The sequence below is a fragment of the Phaseolus vulgaris genome, chromosome 9 (genome assembly GCF_051622355.1).
Source record: "Phaseolus vulgaris cultivar YP4 chromosome 9, ASM5162235v1, whole genome shotgun sequence".
Taxonomy (NCBI): domain Eukaryota; kingdom Viridiplantae; phylum Streptophyta; class Magnoliopsida; order Fabales; family Fabaceae; genus Phaseolus; species Phaseolus vulgaris.
Window position 1 is genome coordinate 2151380 of NC_143506.1, and position 20258 is coordinate 2171637.

The 20258-nt window shown below is 40.7% G+C and overlaps 1 protein-coding gene across 4 annotated transcripts; it reads right to left on the reverse strand.

The window, feature by feature from the left end:
- Positions 1-9815: 9815 nt before the first annotated feature.
- Positions 9816-19016, reverse strand: LOC137822484 (5'-methylthioadenosine nucleosidase). 4 transcript variants are annotated; one of them, XM_068627376.1, is made up of 8 exons: positions 18865-19016; positions 18725-18788; positions 16846-16937; positions 16320-16426; positions 15619-15693; positions 10750-10824; positions 10329-10421; positions 9816-10152 (listed from the first exon to the last, which is right to left on the reverse strand). In XM_068627376.1, the coding sequence occupies exons 1-8, from the start codon at positions 18920-18922 to the stop codon at positions 9955-9957; spliced, it is 762 nt and encodes a 253-aa protein (XP_068483477.1). In that variant the 5' UTR covers positions 18923-19016; the 3' UTR covers positions 9816-9954. The 4 variants fall into 4 exon arrangements, with proteins under 4 accessions (XP_068483477.1, XP_068483475.1, XP_068483482.1 ...); XM_068627374.1 differs by having other exon boundaries at positions 16320-16480; XM_068627381.1 differs by lacking the exon at positions 10329-10421.
- Between the last annotated feature and the right edge of the window lie 1242 nt (positions 19017-20258).

The window sequence follows — 20258 nt, forward strand, 5'->3', positions numbered from 1 at the left end:
TGAAGAGCTCATCCAAGTCGGTCACCTATGCCGGTTTATCAGGGGCGGTCGAGACACGACGCACTCCCCTCGCAGAGATGATCCCACCAAAAGAAGGCGTTCACCCCCAAGAGCCAGGGACGATCGAGACTTCAGGGACGACGGACGACCCATAAGAGATGACCCTCCACGGAGGGATAACCATCCTCGGGAGGCTGAAAGAAAGGGTAATCGAGAGGTTATTAATACGATAGCCGGCGGTTTCTCTAGAGGGGGAAGCACAAACAACACCCGAAAGAAGCATCTTCGGGTTGTACACCAGGAGAATGCGGTTACATTCCGGCCGAGGATACCACTCATCACCTTCACATATGACGACTTCAAAGGCTTCAACTATCGACAAGACGACCTGATGGTGATATCAGTCGATATAGACCGATTCACCATCAGGAAGACTTTGGTAGACCAAGGGAGCTCAATAGGCATCCTCTACTGGAAGACATTCAAGGCCATGAGGATACCGAGGCGGAGATGGTGCCTTACGACGACCATGTAATCAGCTTCTCGGGCGAAAGGGTGGGGACCAAGGGCTACATTGAGCTCTACACCACCTTCAGTGAGGAGAAGAGCTGTAAGACGATCAAGATCTGGTATTTGGTAATCGACACGAATACCTCTTACAACATCCTCCTCGGACGGCCGTCCATCAATAGACTGATGGCGATCGTATCAATACCCCACTTGGCGATGAAATTTCCCTCATCGTCAGGAGACATTCTCACGGTCCATGTTGACCAGAAGGAGGCAAGGAAATGCTATGTTGAAAGCCTCAGGGTAGAGCCTCTAAGGAACGACCAGTCTCCTAGACGCAAGTCCTCTCGAAGAGATCGATCACCCCGAGAGGACCAGCCAATGCCAGTTGAATCCATGGTCGCTCTAGTAGACCTCGACCCACGAACGACCAAGGATAGGCTGGAGGCCAGAGAAGAGTTGTGACGAGTACCACTCCTGGATAAGGATCGTAGTACTTGTGTTGGGACGACCATGGCGGCTGCTGAGGCTGAGGTAATACATGTCACGCTTAAGAAGAACGTAGATCTATTCGCGTGGACGCCATCCGACATGCTAAGCATAAGCCTAGACATCATTACACACAGGTTGGCAGTGTTTAAGGAAGCACAACCGATCGCCCAGAAGAAGAGAGATTACAGCGATGAAAAATGCCTAGCGACAAAAGTAGAGGCCGAGAAACTTCTATCAACCGGGTTTATACGCGAGGCTCGATATACAACTTGGCTGGCCAACGTCGTCATGGTTACCAAGCCGAACGGTTACTGGAGGATGTGTGTCGACTACAGGAATCTCAACAGTGCCTTCCCGAAAGACTCCTACCCTCTACCCAACATCGACCGCCTAGTAGATGGGGCATCTGGCCATAGGATCCTTAGCTTCCTAGATGCTTACTCTGGTCATAACCAGATAAGTATTCACCCCAAGGATAAAGAGAAGACAACCTTCATGACGATCGATGCCAACTACTATTCTGAGGTCATGTCGTTCGGCCTCAAGAATGCCGAAGCAACTTACCAATGCCTCATGGACAAGATCTTTCAGGGGTTGATCGGTCGGTGCGTAGAGGTTTACGTGGACGACATCGTCGTGAAGTCTAAATCTTTTGGCCGACATATAGAGGACATTGAGGAGGTGTTCAAGGCCCTCAGGGGAGCTAACATGAAGCTCAACCCTGAAAAGTGCACATTCGAGGTCGAGGGAGGAAAGTTTCTGGGTTTCATGCTGACCCACGGGGGGATAGAGGCTAATCCCGACAAATGTCGGGCCATCACTGATATGCGGAGCCCGAAGAACATCAAGGAGGTGCAATAACTCTTAGGGCGCCTAACAACCATCTCAAGGTTCATCCCCCGCCTGACCGAGTAGACCAGACCGATGGTGCAACTACTCCGAAAGGCGGCCAAGTTCAGTTGGGACGACTGATGTGAAGAAATCTTCAAGCAACTGAAAGATTTTTTGGCCTCCCCGACAATCATCCAGAAATCGATGACGGACCAGCCCATCTTGCTATACCTAGTGGTCTCGGAGGAGACAGTTAGCGTTGCGTTGGTACAAGAACTGGAACTAGTATACTTTGTCATCCAGACGCTCCATGCAATTGAGACGAGGTACCAAATGATTGAAAAAGTAGCCCTCGCCCTTGTCTTAACAGCAAAACAAATGCGTCCGTACTTCCAAAACCACTCCATCACGGTAAGGACCGACTATCCCATCTTTAAAATTTTATCTAAACCCGATCTTGTAGGTCGGATGATAGGATGGTCGGTCGAACTCTTCAAATTCAACATCAAATACCAAACGAGAGGCGCCAACAAGTCCCAATGCCTGGCTGACTTCTCGGTCGAGCTCACCCCGTTATCAGACCTCTTTGTTGGGTGGATGCTCTCCGTGGATGGCTCCTCCAACAAAACAGCGTGCGGAGCAGGAGTCGTCCTAGAGGGACCAGGCGGCCTCCTCTTGGAGCAAGCACTCTAGTTCGGGTTCAAAGTGACTAACAACCAGACCGAGTACGAGGCCCTACTCGTTGGGTTAAACTTAGCCTACAACATGGGAGCTCGCGAAGTTACATGCAAAAGTGATTCCCAGGTTATGGTCGGTCATATCAAGGGAGAGTTTGAGGTAAAAGAACCCCTACTGGCATACTGCAACAGTATTACCATGCCACCTGAAATAGCATCGCCTGCTTCCACAAGGAACCTTTGGAGCACATACCGAGATAGGAGAACAAAAGGGTCGACGCCTTGTCTCGGCTCTCGGTCACGAAAAAGAAAAGTCATCAGCGATCAGTCTTGCAAATATGGCTAAGATACCCCAGTGTGTCAGTAATCGAATGTCTGGCAATAGTCGAGACCAAAACCGATAATTGGATGACCCTTGTCATCCAGTACCTTAAGCATGACACATACAAGCCAAAAGAAGAAAAAACGATGAAGCAACAGTGTGTACGGTACACCATGATAAATGAAGATCTGTACCGAAGAGGCTACTCGCCCCCCCTGCTTAAGTGCATCACCAGAGAGCAGGACGAGTATGTCCTCACCGAGATACATGAGGGAGTGTGCGACAACCACTCGGGGGCACGAACGATGGCTGATAAGATCCTTAGAGCCGACTATTATTGGTCAACCGTTCAAGGAGACTAGGCCGAGTATGTGAAGAAATGCGCCAAATGCCAAGAATTTGGCCCCCTCCACCATGCTAAACCAAGAATGTTGCACAGCCACACGTGCCCATGCCCGTTCGCCATTTTGGGAAATGGACATCATCGACCCCTTCGCACCAGGGAAGGGGCAGACCAAGTTCCTCCTTGTTGGAGTCGATTACTTTACAAAATGGATCAAGGTCAAACCACTCGCATCCATTTCCCCCAAGAATGTGCAAAACTTCTTGTGGCGAAGTATCGTGTGTCGGTTCGGCATACCAAACACGATAATAACATACAATGGTCGGCAGTTCATCGACCAAGGGCTTCAGTCCTTTTATGTCGACCTCGACATCAAATTCATAATAGCCTCGGTCGAGCATCCTCAGACCAATGGGTAGGCCGAGGTTGCCAATAAGGTAATCCTGACGGAGTTGAAGAAGCGTCTCGACAAGTGAGGAGCATATATTTATTCACACTCAATAGCTTTAATCATGAATTATTGGAATATAATAATAAATAAATCCATTATTTTAATTCAGATTCATATAATTGGGTTTCTTTGGGCATTAACTATTATTTTTGTTAATTTTGTGTGTTTAGAGTAAATTATATGGAGGAAGCATCTACCTTTGTGAATGGGCCAAATATACAAAAGTCCAAGTTTAAACCAAAACAGAAAACAAATTCTGAGGGGAAGAAAGAGAAAATAAAATCTATAATATCTTAAACAGAATTGGAAGCAAATCTTCTGCAAAATACAAGAATTCTGGAAACTTGGAAACTATTAACAAAATATAAACTACAATATTTTCCAAAGATCCTTGGAGCAGAAAAACCTATAAAAGGACACAAGCATCAAGGAGAAAAAGGGAGCTTCATAGGGTTTTCTTAGTTTATTTTCTTCTTAGTAATTCTTTTGTTTTGCCTCCGCATGGAAGGCTAAACCTTTTTGGTTGGTTCTTTTGTAATTTCCCATTGAGTTCTGAGGTTTTGTTTAATAAAAGTTTCGATTTTTAATTCTCTATAGCAGTTGTTTTAATAGTCTAATCTCCTGGAAAAATGGTTTTTGTGAGAGGTTGTACTTGAACGCATGATTGAGAGTCTTCCTTATCTTAAACTTTGGTTTCTTAGTTAGTTCGCATTGTTCTAATTAATTTCTTGGGCGCATGATTCAAGAGAGAGGAGGTAAGAATTCCCATGGAGTATACGCATGAAACAAAGTGGGTATTGATTAAACCAGTAGACGCATGTTTTACTGGCGAGTTTCAGTTGAATTAGATTAGCGCATGTTCAATCTGGTTTAACTCTGTTGGAGGATTGAGAAAAGAGTAATCTTTAAAGAACCTGTGAAGAATTCAATGGTGGAAGAACTTGGGGATCAATCGCTTTTTATTTGTTGTTTCAAATCTCTTTTATATTTTCTGCATAACTATCTCAATCCCATTTTTATTATTATTGTTATTGCTAACTTTTATTGCTTGCAGATAGATTCTAAACACTGATCTACTGATTTTATTATTGGATTTGTTAGGAGACGACTTGGGGTTATTTGACCACAATTATATTATCATCTCTCTAGTTTTAGACAAATCTACACTAGAATCACATTTAATTTGACTGCTAAACGATAGTTATCAGCAAGGCGAAGGGCCGATGGACAAAAGAGCTGATAGAAGTCTTATAGGCATACATATGCACCCCCCAAAAAACCACTCTAGAGACACCATACAGCTTGACATATGGGACTGAAGCAATGATCCCAGTTGAGGTGGGCAAGCCTACCGTCCGAAGGTAAATATTTGACCTTACCCTCAATGAGAAAAGCCTATCGGTCAACCTCGACCTGGTAAACGAACTTCGAGACAAAAGCAAAATCCAATAGGCAGCACGCAAGCTTTGAGCAGTGAGACGCTACAACACCAAGGTTCGACCGAGGAGCTTCCACAAGGGAGACCTCGTCTGGAGAATGCGGAGCGATGCAAGAAGAAGTGAAGGGAAGTTCTCGTCCAACTGGGAAGGACCATTCAGAGTCCAAGAAGTAGCAGCTGGGGGAGCATATAATTTAGAATGACTTTCGGAAAAAATTGTACCGAGGACGTGGAATGCCACGCATCTCAAGTTTTATTACAACTAAAGAAATAAAGTTTACGCCCTCTTTCCTCGCCCAGCCATGTCAATCAGGGAGGTTTTAAATAGGCAATTCTCTTCAATGTGTCCTGCTCGCATTTCTCGGTTCGGTCTGGACGAAGCCTTAACTAACATACCCTGCCGACACCGCTTAACTTGGTTTGGTCTGGATGTAGCCTTAACAGGCATACCTTGCCAATACCTCTAACGCTCAATTCATTTTGGATGAAGCCTTAACCAGCATACCCTGCTGACACCGCTTAACTTGGTTTGGTATGGATGTAGCCTTAACCAACATACCCTACCAATACCTTTGACGCTCGGTTCGGTCTGGATGAAGCCTTAACCGACATACCCTACCGACACCAATTAACATAATTCGGTCTGGATGAAGCCTTAACCGGCATACCCTGCTAACACCGATTAACATGATTCGATCTGGACGAAGCCTTAACAGGCATACCCTACCGACACCTCCTTTTGCCGACACTATGTAACGCAATGTCTCGTTAATTACAAACCAAAAGGAATTACAAAAGCAAACGTCGATCGCCTGTTTAATTCATTAATTCAAAGACTCGTATAACCGACCGATGGTTTAACTTATGAAATTTTTATTTGATGGCTCGCATAAGTAGCATTTAAGAAAACGACTGATGCATTACTTAAAGAAAAAGGGGGAGGCTACACCCCGACCTCGGAGGTGAGAAATACAAAAGGGCCACAATCCAACCAAAAGTTCAAGAATAAAAACCTAGAAGCCTAAGAATCTTCATCTTCGGCAGCAACGACAGTCTCCTCAGTAGCAACCTTCAAGGACTCCACCTCCCCACAAGGCAACATTTGGCCATCTTACACATCCATCTCAACATCAAAGTTCGCAGATGGAGGAGGGCCGCCATAGAGAAGGTGGGCCTGTTGGACGGCCTGATCAAAGCTTTGGCCTAGCACGACTAAGGTCTCGTCTATGTTTTTATCAAGCTCGCACTTGACTAATGTCTTTGGTGCCTGCAGATCCTGATTCTCGGCCTCCAGCAAAGAGACTCAGCTAGCATACCTTTCAAGGGTTTCCTTCAGCTTGGTGTTCTCAGCCGCCGTCTCCTGTTCCTTCTCCAGCTCGGCCACTTGGGCCTCAGCAAACTCACGGTCAGCCTCTGACTGAACCAACCTATCCCCATAAGATGAGTTGGCTTCATTGGCCTGCTTGAGGTTGTAATTGTCCTCGGCCAACTCATGCTTCAACCGGGCAATCTCCTTCTTACGTTGAACCTAGGCATCAGCACCCAGGCGAGTTAAGACAAGGCCACGACAGAATAACTCCAAGCCACTGTCCAACAGGTCTTCCTTCGCGATAGCCGTCACCATGGCACGTGAAGAAGAGTCAATACCCACCTTCACTCCTTTGGAAAAATGCACATCAGCCCTCAACAACATTCTTAGTGACTTAGGCGCTTCAACAGCAATCCGCCAGCGACCCCGACAATAGCGGTGTCAATTGGACGATCGAAATCATTACTTGGCGGCGAGTCCACCCGGATAGGAGAGGGACGCAGAGGAGGAGGTGTCGGTAGGGACCCCGGAGACCAAAAGGTGGTCACAGTGTTGGCCCCCGTCCCGTTGCCTTTTCTTACCTCTAGCAGGAGGGATCGAAGGACCCCCATCACCAGCCACATGGATACCCCCAGTTGTGGTATCAATGCTCAGGCGGCCTTTTCCCCGCTCGAGTGCCTTTGCACGAAAAGCATTCACAAGGCTCTTGGTCTGCGACACCTCTCAGCTCATGGTTTCTGCAAAAGTCAGCTAAGACAAGTTAAAATCACCAAACAATCACCCAAGCAAAGAAAACAGACCAAAATTGACCGAGAATAAGCAAATTATCATACCCTCAGGACGAACGAAAACCTTAAGAAATTTTTCTTTAAAATTCTTATAAGAAGTGGTAAAGGAGCCAAAGAGCACGTTGCCCAAACGACCAACTAACGAATGCCACAAGGCCAGCTTGGTCGGATGAGAAGTATAATAACTAAGAAAAGTCGAAGGAGTAGGAGAAAGACGAAATACATCATAGATAAGGCAAAAGGCCTGGATAGACTTCCAGGTGTTGGGATGAAGTTGCGTAGGGGCCACGTTGAGTGCCCACAACCACTGTGAAATTATCAAATGGAAAGGAGACATCCAAGTCTGAAAACAAACAAGCATACATACAAAAGAAAGGACGCTCGGTAGATGACCGAGCTGAGCACACCACATCGGTCGGCTCACAGGGCTCGATACTTATCACGTTTAAACTCACGTCCCGCTTCAAAACACCGACCTGGTCCAAAAAGTGAGCAACCACATCCCTCTTCACAAATGAACAGGTGATCCGGGTCACCTTCAAACCCACCCAGTCAAACCCCTGGGGAGATTACTGCTCGGAAGCACCGGACTTATCAAAAGCACCGGTCGGGTCATCCTCCCTCACCACTCCCACAGGGGGCAACGTTTGAATTGCCCCAACCGACAGAGTCTCAGTCGTGGAAGAGCCAGATGATGACGAAGAAGAAGAAGACTGAGACGAAGAAGGGGGAGATGGAAGAGGAGAAGCGGGACCTGAAGAAGAAGACGTGGGACGAGACAAAGAAGACATAACTAACCTCTTTAAAAAAACTGGAAGGACGAGCGAAGAAACAAGGATCGTTCGGCGAGACAGAAAATCACTCGGCTATCGGAGCAAATAAGCACAAAGAAACAGTGCCTCAACACCATGGAGACCCCCTATTTATACCCTTAAGGGTATCGAAATACGAAACACCACAATCGCCTCAACCGTTAGATCTCCTCAGATCCAACGATCCTGAAGATCTCAAAGATTGGCGCCAAAAAAAACCCTCAATAATGAGGGTCATATGAGGCACTGCCAAAACATCACGTCGAACCTAGAAAAGCCTAATCGTCACATCAGATCCCGATAAACCCCAACTGACATCACAAGCCTCCAATCCACCGAACGACACATAAGACTCTTCAGATTAAATACCCTCGAGCCTGGGGGGAAAGTGTACTGGTATGGACCGAGCGACTAATCAGAGTCTCGACCTACCAGCAGACCGACCGACCCAGGGTTCAGTCCTAGTGGGTCGACCGATGGTATAAACCTTACCACACCTAAACAGACTCAACAAACCTAATTTGTGGTTAGCAACTAGGTAATATAATCTTAAACACAAACTCACTCCTTAACCTGGCCCAGTAAGAAATGCTCACTACAAGTAATACAGATAACACATATTCCAAGGTGTAGGTACGTCATTAATGACTGTACACTTCCGAGTGCCAAACACCCCTTTTTGCTTACTTGAGCGTCAGAGTGCCTTCTGCAGGGGTACCCCATTCGACATTGACCCGAGACCTGAAGAAGCAGTACGAGAGGAGGAGGAGCGAGCTTCAAGAACAAGTCAACTGCCAGACAAGAGAGGAAGAGATGAAATCAACCAACAGTTCTCTAGGTCCATCTCCCTAGCAAAAACGTATATAAGTACTAATCATGTATATTGTACAACATAAAAAATACTAGTATAATATATTTATAAATTAATAACAAGCATTATATTTTATTATGATATTTAAACTGGAGGATTTTATGTAAATTATCAAGAACTTAAAGCCAAATTTATGTTAGTAGGATTAATTCTAGAACAAGTAATTTATTTTACAAATAACACTAAGCTTGATTGATAAATACCAAATAAAAGCAAATAAACACTTTTTTACGCGGAAATAAATACGTTATTCCCTGATTTTTGGATTAATATAATCACATTCTGCAATTTAAACCTAACTAGTAAATATGTTTTTGAATTTTGAATAGATTTCGATTTTTGTTGGCACAGACGGGGATAGATTTCGATTGAATATACTTTTCTAACTACATGAACTTATCCTTAGCTTTTAAATGAGTATTTGAACAAAAATAAATAAAAAATAATTTATAAATAAAATAAATAATTGGAAGTATAGCTTTTGTTGGACTTATCAAAGGTCCATTAAAATATAACTTTAAGTTTGTCGTGAAGCAATTATTATTCTCTATATACTGCCAAAAAATTATTATTATCAACACAAAATTTTATAAATGATAAAATGTATTTTGGATCTTTAAAAATATAAGTTTTTCTAAATTTTATAAGAAATTATTTATGTATAGTCTCATTCTTAACAAAAAAATATATAACTTTTTTTTATTATAAATTACTATTACATAATTTTTATGCTTTTTTAAATTACAAATGACTCAGACTTATTAAAATTAAAATCAAATCACATTTTGAAACAAAATTATGTGGTTAACTTTTTATAGAATTCAACTTTTACCTATTTTTATTTTAATGTAAACTATAAATTTTTCTTTCTTTAAGTTCAGTGCTAGTTTCTTATTTTGCCACAAACTTAGGTTGTGCACACGTTTACAGTGAATGCCAGAATGGAACAAAAGAGAGAAGGGAGGAAGGGCTGCAAAATCTTCAGTTTATACTTTATGAGTTTAATTTTGCTTAAATCTCACAAACAAATTCCAAATCAATAATGATAGTGTTCTAGTCGGAGCCCACCATAATTGCATATACAACAACTTGGAAGGTGAAATTAGGTTGTCAAAGTTCAGACAGGGAATTTCCATTAATAAAATTAACAACTTGTTCAACAGCCGGATCAAGTGCATCAGCTACAGCTGCCAAATTCTCCAGAAATTCTTCTACAATCGGTTTGTCACCATCAACGATATTAGTCACAGCTTTTACAAAGATTGCAGGAACTTTCAGAAGGTCAGCAACATAAGCAATAGCTGCTCCCTGGAAGAAAATGTTGAAACTGGGAGTTACACAATTGAAAAGATCAGAACAATTACTAGTCAGTTTTTCAGTCCTCTGATACTTCAATGGGGATTTCTTTGATAACACATGTTATTTGTGAATATGTGGATTCATGCCATTCCCAATTGATGTGTGGAATGTGCCAATCAGTATACCTCCATATCTATAACTGTGGCATCATTTGCCATGATTAATGATTCATCCTGCAGTGTCATGTCTAAAGAGTTACCAGTAGACAATCTACCCACCTGAAAATATGCACAAATGTTTAAAGTTCAAGTTTTATGCACAAGACGAGTGTTAGCAACTCACTCATTAATATACTTCTTCTAACACATTCTTTTGTGGATTAAATAGGAAGATGATTTTTGTGCTTGAAAGCACAAACTTCACAAGATGCATTTGCAACTCTCTTCAATCCAGGTAATCTAGTTAACAGATGGCACATAATTCAAATGGCAATATTTTGTGATATAGAGGGATTTGGGGTGGCAAAATGAATTTTGAATAAGATTAACTGTTATGAAGAATTTTGTTTTCAGCAGAAGCGTATACATTTTATCAAATATTACTCACCTTTAGATTGAGCTCCTTTATAAGGTTTGGTGTATCAAAGGCTTTACGTAAACCAACTCCATACAAATCAAAACCCTGCAAAAGACATTATATATTGTTAGGCTAAGTGAGCGGGAGAGAGAGAAAGAACTGATATTTCATTATATATTTCACTAGCTATGTATTACATGAAGCGTAGGGGTATATAAAGTACTACCCATGCAGTTACATAAACGTCATTCAGTTATACACTTAACATCCCCCCGTAAGCTTATGGTTGAAGCAGGGACAACCTTGAGCTTATTTCGAACCCGAGAAAAACTGACGCCAGACACTGGCTTGGTGAGCAAATCAGCGACTTGGTAGCGAGCTGGGATGTGAAACAGCTGAACCTGCTTAGTCTGGACATTGTCCCTAACAAAGTGCAGGTCTAACCCAAAGTGTTTTGACTTAGAGTGCATGACAGGGTTAGCACTTAGAAGGACAACACCCAAATTGTCAGAGTAGATTCGAGGGATGGACGTGGGTATGTGAAGTTCGTGAAGAAGCGACTGGAGCCAGAGGAGTTCAGCCATGACCGCAGCGATGGCTCGATATTCAGCTTCAGTGCTACTCCGGGAGACACATTTTTGCTTGTGTGTGGACCATGCGATCAGATTGGAACCAAGGTAAACACAGAAACCTGTGGTGGACTTGCGGTCATCCAGGTCGGCAGCCCAGTCTGCATCGGCAAAGGCTAGGACATTCGAGGTAGAGGTACGGTGAAGAAGGAGACCATGATGGACAGTGCCAGCAAGATACCGTAGAATGCGTTTAACAGCTTGCCAGTGATGATTCTGGGGAGCATGCATGAACTGCGCAACCTTGTTGACGGAGTAAGAGAGTTCAGGACGAGTGACAAGGAGATATTGAAGAGTGCCGACGACTGACCGATAGAGAGTGGGATCAGGAAAGGCCATAGATGAGTTTTGTTGAAGACGAACATTGGAGATCATGGGTGTGGGCTGTGGATTGGAGGAGACCATGGTGGTTTTATGAAGGAGCTCGCGGATGTACTGTGACTGAGACAAATGCATGTCACCTGTGGAGGTACGTGTAACTTGGATACCTAGAAAATGATGTAGATTGCCAAGATCTTTTAAGGCAAAGCAGGAATGAAGGCTGGAAATGAGGGAAGTGATGGCAGGTAGAGAGGACCCAGTGATCAGGATATCGTCTACATAAACGAGAACCAGAAGAGTGTGTGAAGAAGTAAAACGAACAAACAAGGAAGTATCACTCTTTGTAGGTGTGAAACCAAGAGTAAGTAATGTATTACTTAGCTTGAGAAACCAGGAACGAGGGGCTTGTTTCAGCCCGTAGATGGCTTTGTGAAGCCGACAGACAAGATGCGGATTTGCAGAAACGAAGCCAGGGGGTTGTTGCATGTAAACACATTCACTAAGATCACCGTTGAGAAAAGCATTGTTGACATCAACTTGACGGACAGGCCAACCTGAAGTGACAGCATGGGCGAGCACAAGACGTATGGTAGTGTGACGAACCACAGGGCTGAAGGTCTCGGCATAGTCAAGCCCGTGCGTTTGATGAAAACCTTTTGCCACGAGACGGGCTTTACATCGATGAAACGAGCCGTCTGCATGGAGCTTAGTTTTAAAAACCCACTTGCACCCAACCAGCGATGCATTGGGAGGGAGAGTAGTGAGGGTCCAAGTATTGTTAGAGAGCAAAGCAGTGTATTCTTCGTGCATAGCAGTTGACCAAAGCGAGGAAGCAAGGGCAGTTTTGACAGAAGAGGGAATGTGAGGAATGGTGGGAAGAGAAGAGAGATACACCTTTGGTTTGTGAATGCCAACCTTTGCTCGAGTAACCATCGGATGAACGTTGGGTGTAGTGGAGACAGGAAGCAGGGCAGAGGACGCAGAAGTATCAGTGGGAGGATCAGCAGGGGGAACCATAGGAAGAACATCAGGAGGTGCAGCAGGAGGTGAGGCAGAGGGGATAGCAGGAGGAGGAGGATGAGCCGGCACAACGGTGAGAGGAGGAGAGGGAGACACAGGAGGCAAGGCATCACCTGATGAGACAGCAAAGGGAAGCGAGTGTGCATTATAGGGAAAGTGAGTTTCATTGAAAATAACATTGCGAGAGATAATAGTTTTTCCATCTGCAGTTAGACAAATATAACCAGCACGGTGAAGACTGTAACCAAGGAACAAACAGCACTGAGAACGAAAGGCAAATTTACGTGTGTTATAGGGGCGAAGATTAGGATAACAAGCGCAACCAAAAACCTTAAAATGAGCGTAATTAGGAGTGGTGTGAAAAAGTTTTTGATGAGGCGTGTCACCTTGTATAGGGGAAGAGGGGAGAACATTAATAATATGAACGGCAGAAATAAAAGCCTCAGCCCAAAATTTTAGGGGAAGATGAGCATGAGCAAGCAACGCTAAACCCATGTCCACAATGTGGCGGTGCTTTCTTTCCACAGAACCATTTTGCTGGTGCGTGTAAGGGCATGTTAAACGGTGATGGATACCCTGTTGTTGGAGAAAAGGAGTTAAGGCAAGAAATTCACGTGCATTATCAGTTTGCAGATTACGGATTTTATGGCCAGTTTGGTTTTCAACCAAGGCTTTAAATTTTTTGAAAGCATGTGAAACTTGAGACTTGGTATGCAGAACATAAATCCATGTAAATTTGGTAAAAGCATCTAGAAAAGACACATAATATCGAGCTCCATTAGAAGCAGGGACAGAAGCAGGACCCCAAATATCAGTATACACAAGTTGTAAAGGAGCAGTGTAGACAGTTAACGTAGTGGGATAAGGGAACTGATGACACTTAGCACGCGCACAGGCAGCACAGAAATGAAGATCATGTTTTACAGAGATATTACAAGACGAAAGAATTTTCTTTAAGGGTGTTAAATGGCAATGACCAAAACGCTGATGCCAGAGATTGATAGTGGCACTGGTTCCAGTAAAAGAAAGAGAGTTAGCAGAGTAAGGTGATGAAGCCTTTAAGCCAGGAAAGGTGTACAGCCCATCTTTAAGAGTTCCTTGAAGAAGGACTTGCTTCGTATCCTGATGCACAACATAACACGAGTGAGGGTAAAATATGAAGAAAACATTGTTATCACGAGAGAATTTTGAGACACTAAGAAGATTTTTTGTGATATCAGGCACGAGCAAAAGATCGTTTAAATGAAGGGACGTACTGTGAGTACCAGCGGATAAAGAAGCAGAGCCAATATGGGAGATGCACAAACCTTTTCCATTACCCATTTTAACCGTTTCAAAACCTGCAAAATGTTGTTTATTGGAATAAACAGAAGGAGAGTTGGTGATGTGGTGAGTAGCGCCACTATCCGGATACCAGAGAGGGTCATCCATGGAGGAAGGCGCACCAAGTATGGATGCGTCACTAGGAACACAATCCGGAGAAGAGTAAGAGGAATAATGTGCCGTCATATTATTAGACGAAGAAGGATGATACCGCTGCCAACACACATCCGCAGAGTGGCCATGCTTCTTGCAGATTTGACAAACAGGGCGAGACGAGACCCAAGAGTCAGTATGTGAGGGTCTGTAGTGGGAAAGACGTCCTGAAGTCGAAGGAGCATGCATGACGCCACGACCACCACGAGAGCCACCGGGCTTGCGGTGAGAGTTGCCATGGGTGGAACGCGTAGAAGTCCACGTAGCAACATCGGCTGTGGGCGGAACAGAGAGATGATCAACCTGAAGATGTTTAGCGAGACGCTCTTCTTGAGCTAACAAGAGAGCTTCGATTTCATCAATAGTGTACGCCTCTTTGCGGGACATGATGGATGCAACAAAAGGATCAAAATCAGCAGAAAGTCCATCAAGAATTGTTTCCACATGGTCGTCAACAGAAACAGGGGCTCCTATGGCAGCAAGAAGATCAACGGTCTTCTTGATATCCAAGAGATACGTGGAAACAGAGCGCGCATTCTTGGGGTTCTTGAGACGCAATCGGAACTTCTTGATCTGTGCACGTGTGTTGGCAGCGAAATAGGTGTGAAGAACCTCCCAAATCTCAGCGGAGGAGTTCAGGCCCACCATCTTGGTGAGAAACGGTGTGGTCATGGAGGCTAACATCCATGCCACGAGCAAACTATCTTGCTGCTTGTATCGAGTAAAGGCAGGATTGGCACACGGGGTGGAGCCCTCAGTAACAGGTGGAAGAACAGAGGAAGGGACACAAGAGCCATCAAGAAAGTGAGAGAGGAGTAACCCATCAGTGGTTGCAAGGACCTGCTGCTTCCACAGCAGAAAGTTTTCTTCAGACAGCTTCAACGAAATTGGGGTGGTAAAGAAGTGAGGGGAAGAAAAAGAAGAGGAAGAAGAAGCAGAAACTGTGGACGTAGCGGAAGACATGACAGAAAAAACAGGGAGCTCTTGATACCATGTTAGGCTAAGTGAGCGGGAGAGAGAGAAAGAACTGATATTTCATTATATATTTCACTAGCTATGTATTACATGAAGCGTAGGGGTATATAAAGTACTACCCATGCAGTTACATAAACGTCATTCAGTTATACACTTAACATATATCAATGTTTTTCCTATTTAAAATAATATTATTGGAAGGAAAGAAGAGATACATGTGAAAAGAGAGACAAGTATCAGACATAGAAAGAACAAAAGCCAAAACTAGAGAAAGGGTGTATTTTCTTAAACCTTCCCCCCTTCTCCTCGAACACATACATAGTACACACATCTTACGAAAACACCAACAACGCCAATAGATTATATTCCATTAATTGTTTCCTTAAATAAAAACATGGCACAACCAACTACACTTCCAAATAGAGAAGAGTATAAAGGACAAGAATCCAGAGCTATCAAGAGAAATGATGACACTTACAGGTATAGGTATTCTTCTGTCATGAAAAGCACAACCTGATATAATAAAAATATCCCCAATACTAGCTCCTTTGGCCTGAAAGCATTCAACAATAAGCACTATTTGAAAACATATGTTCATGTGTAGACAAATGCATATCGCTGCATCATAACATTTTTAACTACTTGTATAATCATCATAAGATTTTGATTTGCAGAGAGTGAATATTTGATACATGCACACCAATGGGGTGGAAAGTACAACCACTCCACATGCTGGTAGAGCACGAGTTTGCCATCAACATACCACAGTCATATTGTCCATCCACAGTCATACAGTTTAGTAATCCATTTCTTGATTACAAAACAATCTATATATAAAATTATAAGACAAAAATCAATGACCATTATTGATTACAAACAATGCATTAGACTAATTGGTTTTGAACATAAAACACTTATGTTGTATGTTCATTCATCAACAAGCATTATTTAACATAGGTTACAGGGTCAGATTCAAAACCCTTATATCAACTCTGCCAACTGTGTTGTGCCACATCTTACCATAAACTATTGCAAAATGAATAGGCCAATAATTTCACAGATAGAGGATCAAAACAACATAACCTAGGAAGAGATGCGAAAATATAACACAAACATTTGGGAGTTCAAAACTCTGGCAAATCTAAGACGATTGTTGCTTGGGGAGAACGCAGTGCCAACCTTGAAGCCACCAGTAGTTCCTGCATTGATGATCAAGTCGGGTTGTAATGCTTGAATAGCAGCATATGTTACAAGAGCAGATGGTATTGTGCCAATACTATCAGCACCTGAAAGGAATGGATCAGGACTCGTAGCTGACAAAACAAAACAGTGTCCAATAGCTGACGATAAGGCAAATTCAACAACTGTTAAAATAAATTCTTATAAAACCATATAATTTATATTTAAACATAACTATGACTAGAGATTAGGACATTTCATTTTATATAAGTGGGTGCAAACCTCACCTCATGAGCCGGTTTTATGGGATTGAGTTAGACTTAAATTCACTTAATAATATGGTATCACAGTCATTTCAAGTCAATCCTAACAAGTGTTTGTTGGACTTATTAGGTCCACTCACAGGCTGTCACTCTCGGGTTGGGCGTGAGGGTAATTTAATGTAGAATTTCCAACAGAATCAAATATGAAACTCAGTGGTGATAATTGGATGGTTAGAAGTGGTGGAAAAGAGAAAACATGTTACCCGAAGCTGGATCTTTTCCAGGCCAAATCAAGTTTATACTAAGATCTTTGTATGTCCCACCATAACGGACCCAAGGAACCCTTTCTGGAAACCTGCACCATACACTTCAATCAACTGTAAGTACGTGAAAAGCAAAGCTCCACTCTACTTCGACCTCCTCAGTAAAGAATAAATAGATAACTCATTAAAAAAACTCCATGGAAATTCTAAGATATTTGTAAGCACCATAGCATCAGTGCTCAATTTCTCTTACGGTGAAGGTTGACCAATAAAACTTGTGTGATAAACTAATCAGAGAAAGTGATCGCAAAAGAGTGATTTTTTCTTGAAATTCTAATAACTAATCAAATTAGTTTTAAAATTAAGAAAACTAATAAAATAATCCTTAAAACTATAATCAACACCCAAATTATTTTTTAAACAGGATTAATATGATTGGTATCAACTGTGATTTAGGATTTAGTGTATGAAATAAATGTTCACGGTTGTTGGTATCGAATCATCCTAGTAGTTTACTCACAGAAAAAATTCAACAATCTTTTTTAGTTTTATACTATTTCTATGTGATGCCACATACATACTGTCTAACAAGAATGAAAAAGAATTGTGGTTTAAGATTTCAATGTCTAACATATGAGTTAAAAAAAAATTGTGGTTTAAGATTTCAATGTCTAACATATGAGTTAAAAAAAAATTGTGGTTTAAGATTTCAATGTCTAACATATGAGTTAAAAAAAATTGTGGTTTAAGATTTCAATCTTGATAGCTTTGAATATAGAATAAATATGTGGGAGTAAGACTCTTCAAAGAAAATTAAATTGAACCATTTTTGGTATTGACGAAACTAAATTATATAAAAAATTGATTTTTTTTAAACAAGCTTGTTATTTTAATTTATTTGTATAGAGACTATATTTTATAAATATTAAAATTAGTTATTTTAAATTTTATATGAATGAAGAATTTTTTTTTTATAAAAATCAAAATCAAAACTAGCTAATTTTACTCAGACCAAAAACATATTGAAGTACTTCGTTTTTAAATAATTAACTTATAAATAAAATAGTGAAATATGTATAAATAATAGATGAATGTATCACTTATATGATTATCTTTTTATATAAATATAAACGTAAATTAAAATTGTAAAAGTGTAGTTAATAAATGCAATATTTTAATATATGGAGTAAACAAGTAAGAAAATATAAAGTGTTTTTTTATGGGGATGGAGAAGAAAGAGGTCAATGATTCACCTCTCATCTTCAGCATTTTTATCATTTTTTAAAGGGTTAATTGAATTTTAAGGGCAAAATGGGTGAATACTTTTAAGAAAAAAATAGTATATAATTAAGTTTTTCTAAAACAATATAACTCGAGCAAAAATTCACAAAATTTTAAAAGTTAAGAAACAAAAGTGTAATACGTTCCTTTTAAACTTCAAGGATCCATTCGATCCGCATTAAAATTTTAGAGATTAAACTAATTGATAGTTTGTAATTTTAATACTAGCAATTTTTATTTATTTCATGATCAATTCAATAGTTTATTATAATTTTAAAAAATAATTAATTAGTAGTATACAATTCTATTTTTTCATTTTATTTAAAAAGCAGTTTATTTGTTTTTTAAATTTTAGAGATTAAATTGACAATTTATTTAATAAAAGCAAATTACTAAAACTCCCTGATTTGTTGAAAAAACATTGAGAATGTATTTTCCTTATACAATCTATTAACAATCTTTTATATATATATATATATATATATATATATATATTATGAGTAAAGTAAACTAATAATATTTTAACAAGTAATTATTATATAATTAATATTAGTTTTTAGAAGTGTAAACGGAGAGAGAGAAAGAGAGATATACGAACGAAGAGTGAGGCTGGCGAGTGAGCCGGAATCTGTTGACGATGGGAAGTGCTTCCATCTCCATAGCTGTTATTCATTAAAATTAAAACCATCAAACAAAAACACAACAAAACATAACATACAGTGGCGGCGCGTAAGTTACCAACGACGATGACGATGTTTGATATGGGTCGGATCTGAGTTTCGGGTTTTCCGGCCATGCCTTCTTCCTCTGATTGTTTGGCTGCAGATTCTTATTCCTTTTATCACTTTTCTTTGGCTATTACACTTTCATTCCAACAATAAATTCTTCCTTTTAATATGGCTCTGAAAATGATAGATATGGACTCATTGATGCTTATATAAATAATTTTTAATGGTATTCTAAATTAAAATATTTTAAGTTGAGTATTAATTAAAATTGAGTGTTAAATTATTTTTTTTACTTTAATTTAATTGCTTTGTTATTTTATTTTTTTCAAAGAAAATGTGATTCTTTTATCTATTAACTACATGATTAAACTATAGAATACTTAAACAAACAAATAAAAATTTAAACATTAAAAAGTGTTGCCTAGAAACTATTCTTCTTTCAGCAAAATATGTTTATTTCTCGAATTTTCTGAGCTTCTCAGTCTCTACTCTCGGGTTGGACCTTCGATTCACTCCTTCATGTTGGACTTATTTGTCTAACAAGCTCACTTGGTTGGGTTGGATCAATTGGATCTCTCGGTTTCTCTTTTCGTTCTCCTATCATGGTTGGGTGTGTATACTTGTAAGGCGCTCCAATGTCAAAGTCAGAATTAGTTTTATATAATTATCAGATAAATTCACTCTGCATACCTCTTAGATTGATGACCTATTTATAGTGTTCTCTTATTGGGCCCAAAACTTATTTGCGCTTTTCTTTTTTTACCTAATATTTTTTAAACACACACATGTTAATTTGTGTCATGTTATTATGGGCTTTGCTACAGTAACCAATTATAATTTTATTTATTTATATTTTTTACACTTTAACCTTTCGGCTTGATCTTTTGGCCTAACCTTTCCGCTTGATCTTTCGGACTAGTAGTACACTAGCCCCCAGGCATGAGGATTTTTGTAAAAAGACATTATGCCTATTACGAAAAGAAAGAAGGCATTTAAAGCTTATCAGTAAAAATATTTTTTCAAATCATTTCAATTTTGTATTAAATGTCTCGTTTCATGTGCTTTTTCTTGAACGCACCGATTGACTTGATGGGTTAGGAACATCTGATCGTTGGATGCAATATAATTTAACAGTTACGATGTCGTGACCTTTCGTATGAAAGGTTTTACTAATGTTATAAATACCTAACTTCATTTGTTCACACTCACACTTTCTTGTTTTCTCAATTCAGAAAGATTTACTAAATTCCATCAAAGGTATAATGTCTCTCTCCAACTCTGTTTTCGTTTCTGACGAATTTACGGCTTTTTCGAGCGCGGGTAATGAATCTATTGGGAGAGTGATGGAGGTTAATCAGAACGTGGATTCAGTATCGTCATCTGCTACGCTTTCATGTATGAAAG

What these genes read in the sequence shown, in the direction of transcription:
- LOC137822484 (XM_068627374.1), bottom strand. Translation starts at nt 18,922, where the DNA reads ATGGCCGGAAAACCCGAAACTCAGATCCGACCCATATCAAACATCGTC. An exon ending in ACTCGCCAGCCTCACTCTTC is followed by an intron (nt 16,938 to 18,724) that starts GTTCGTATATCT and finishes TGTATGGTGCAG; the next exon opens with GTTTCCAGAAAGGGTTCCTT. An exon ending in TAAAGGAGCTCAATCTAAAG is followed by an intron (nt 10,422 to 10,749) that starts GTGAGTAATATT and finishes GCATATTTTCAG; the next exon opens with GTGGGTAGATTGTCTACTGG.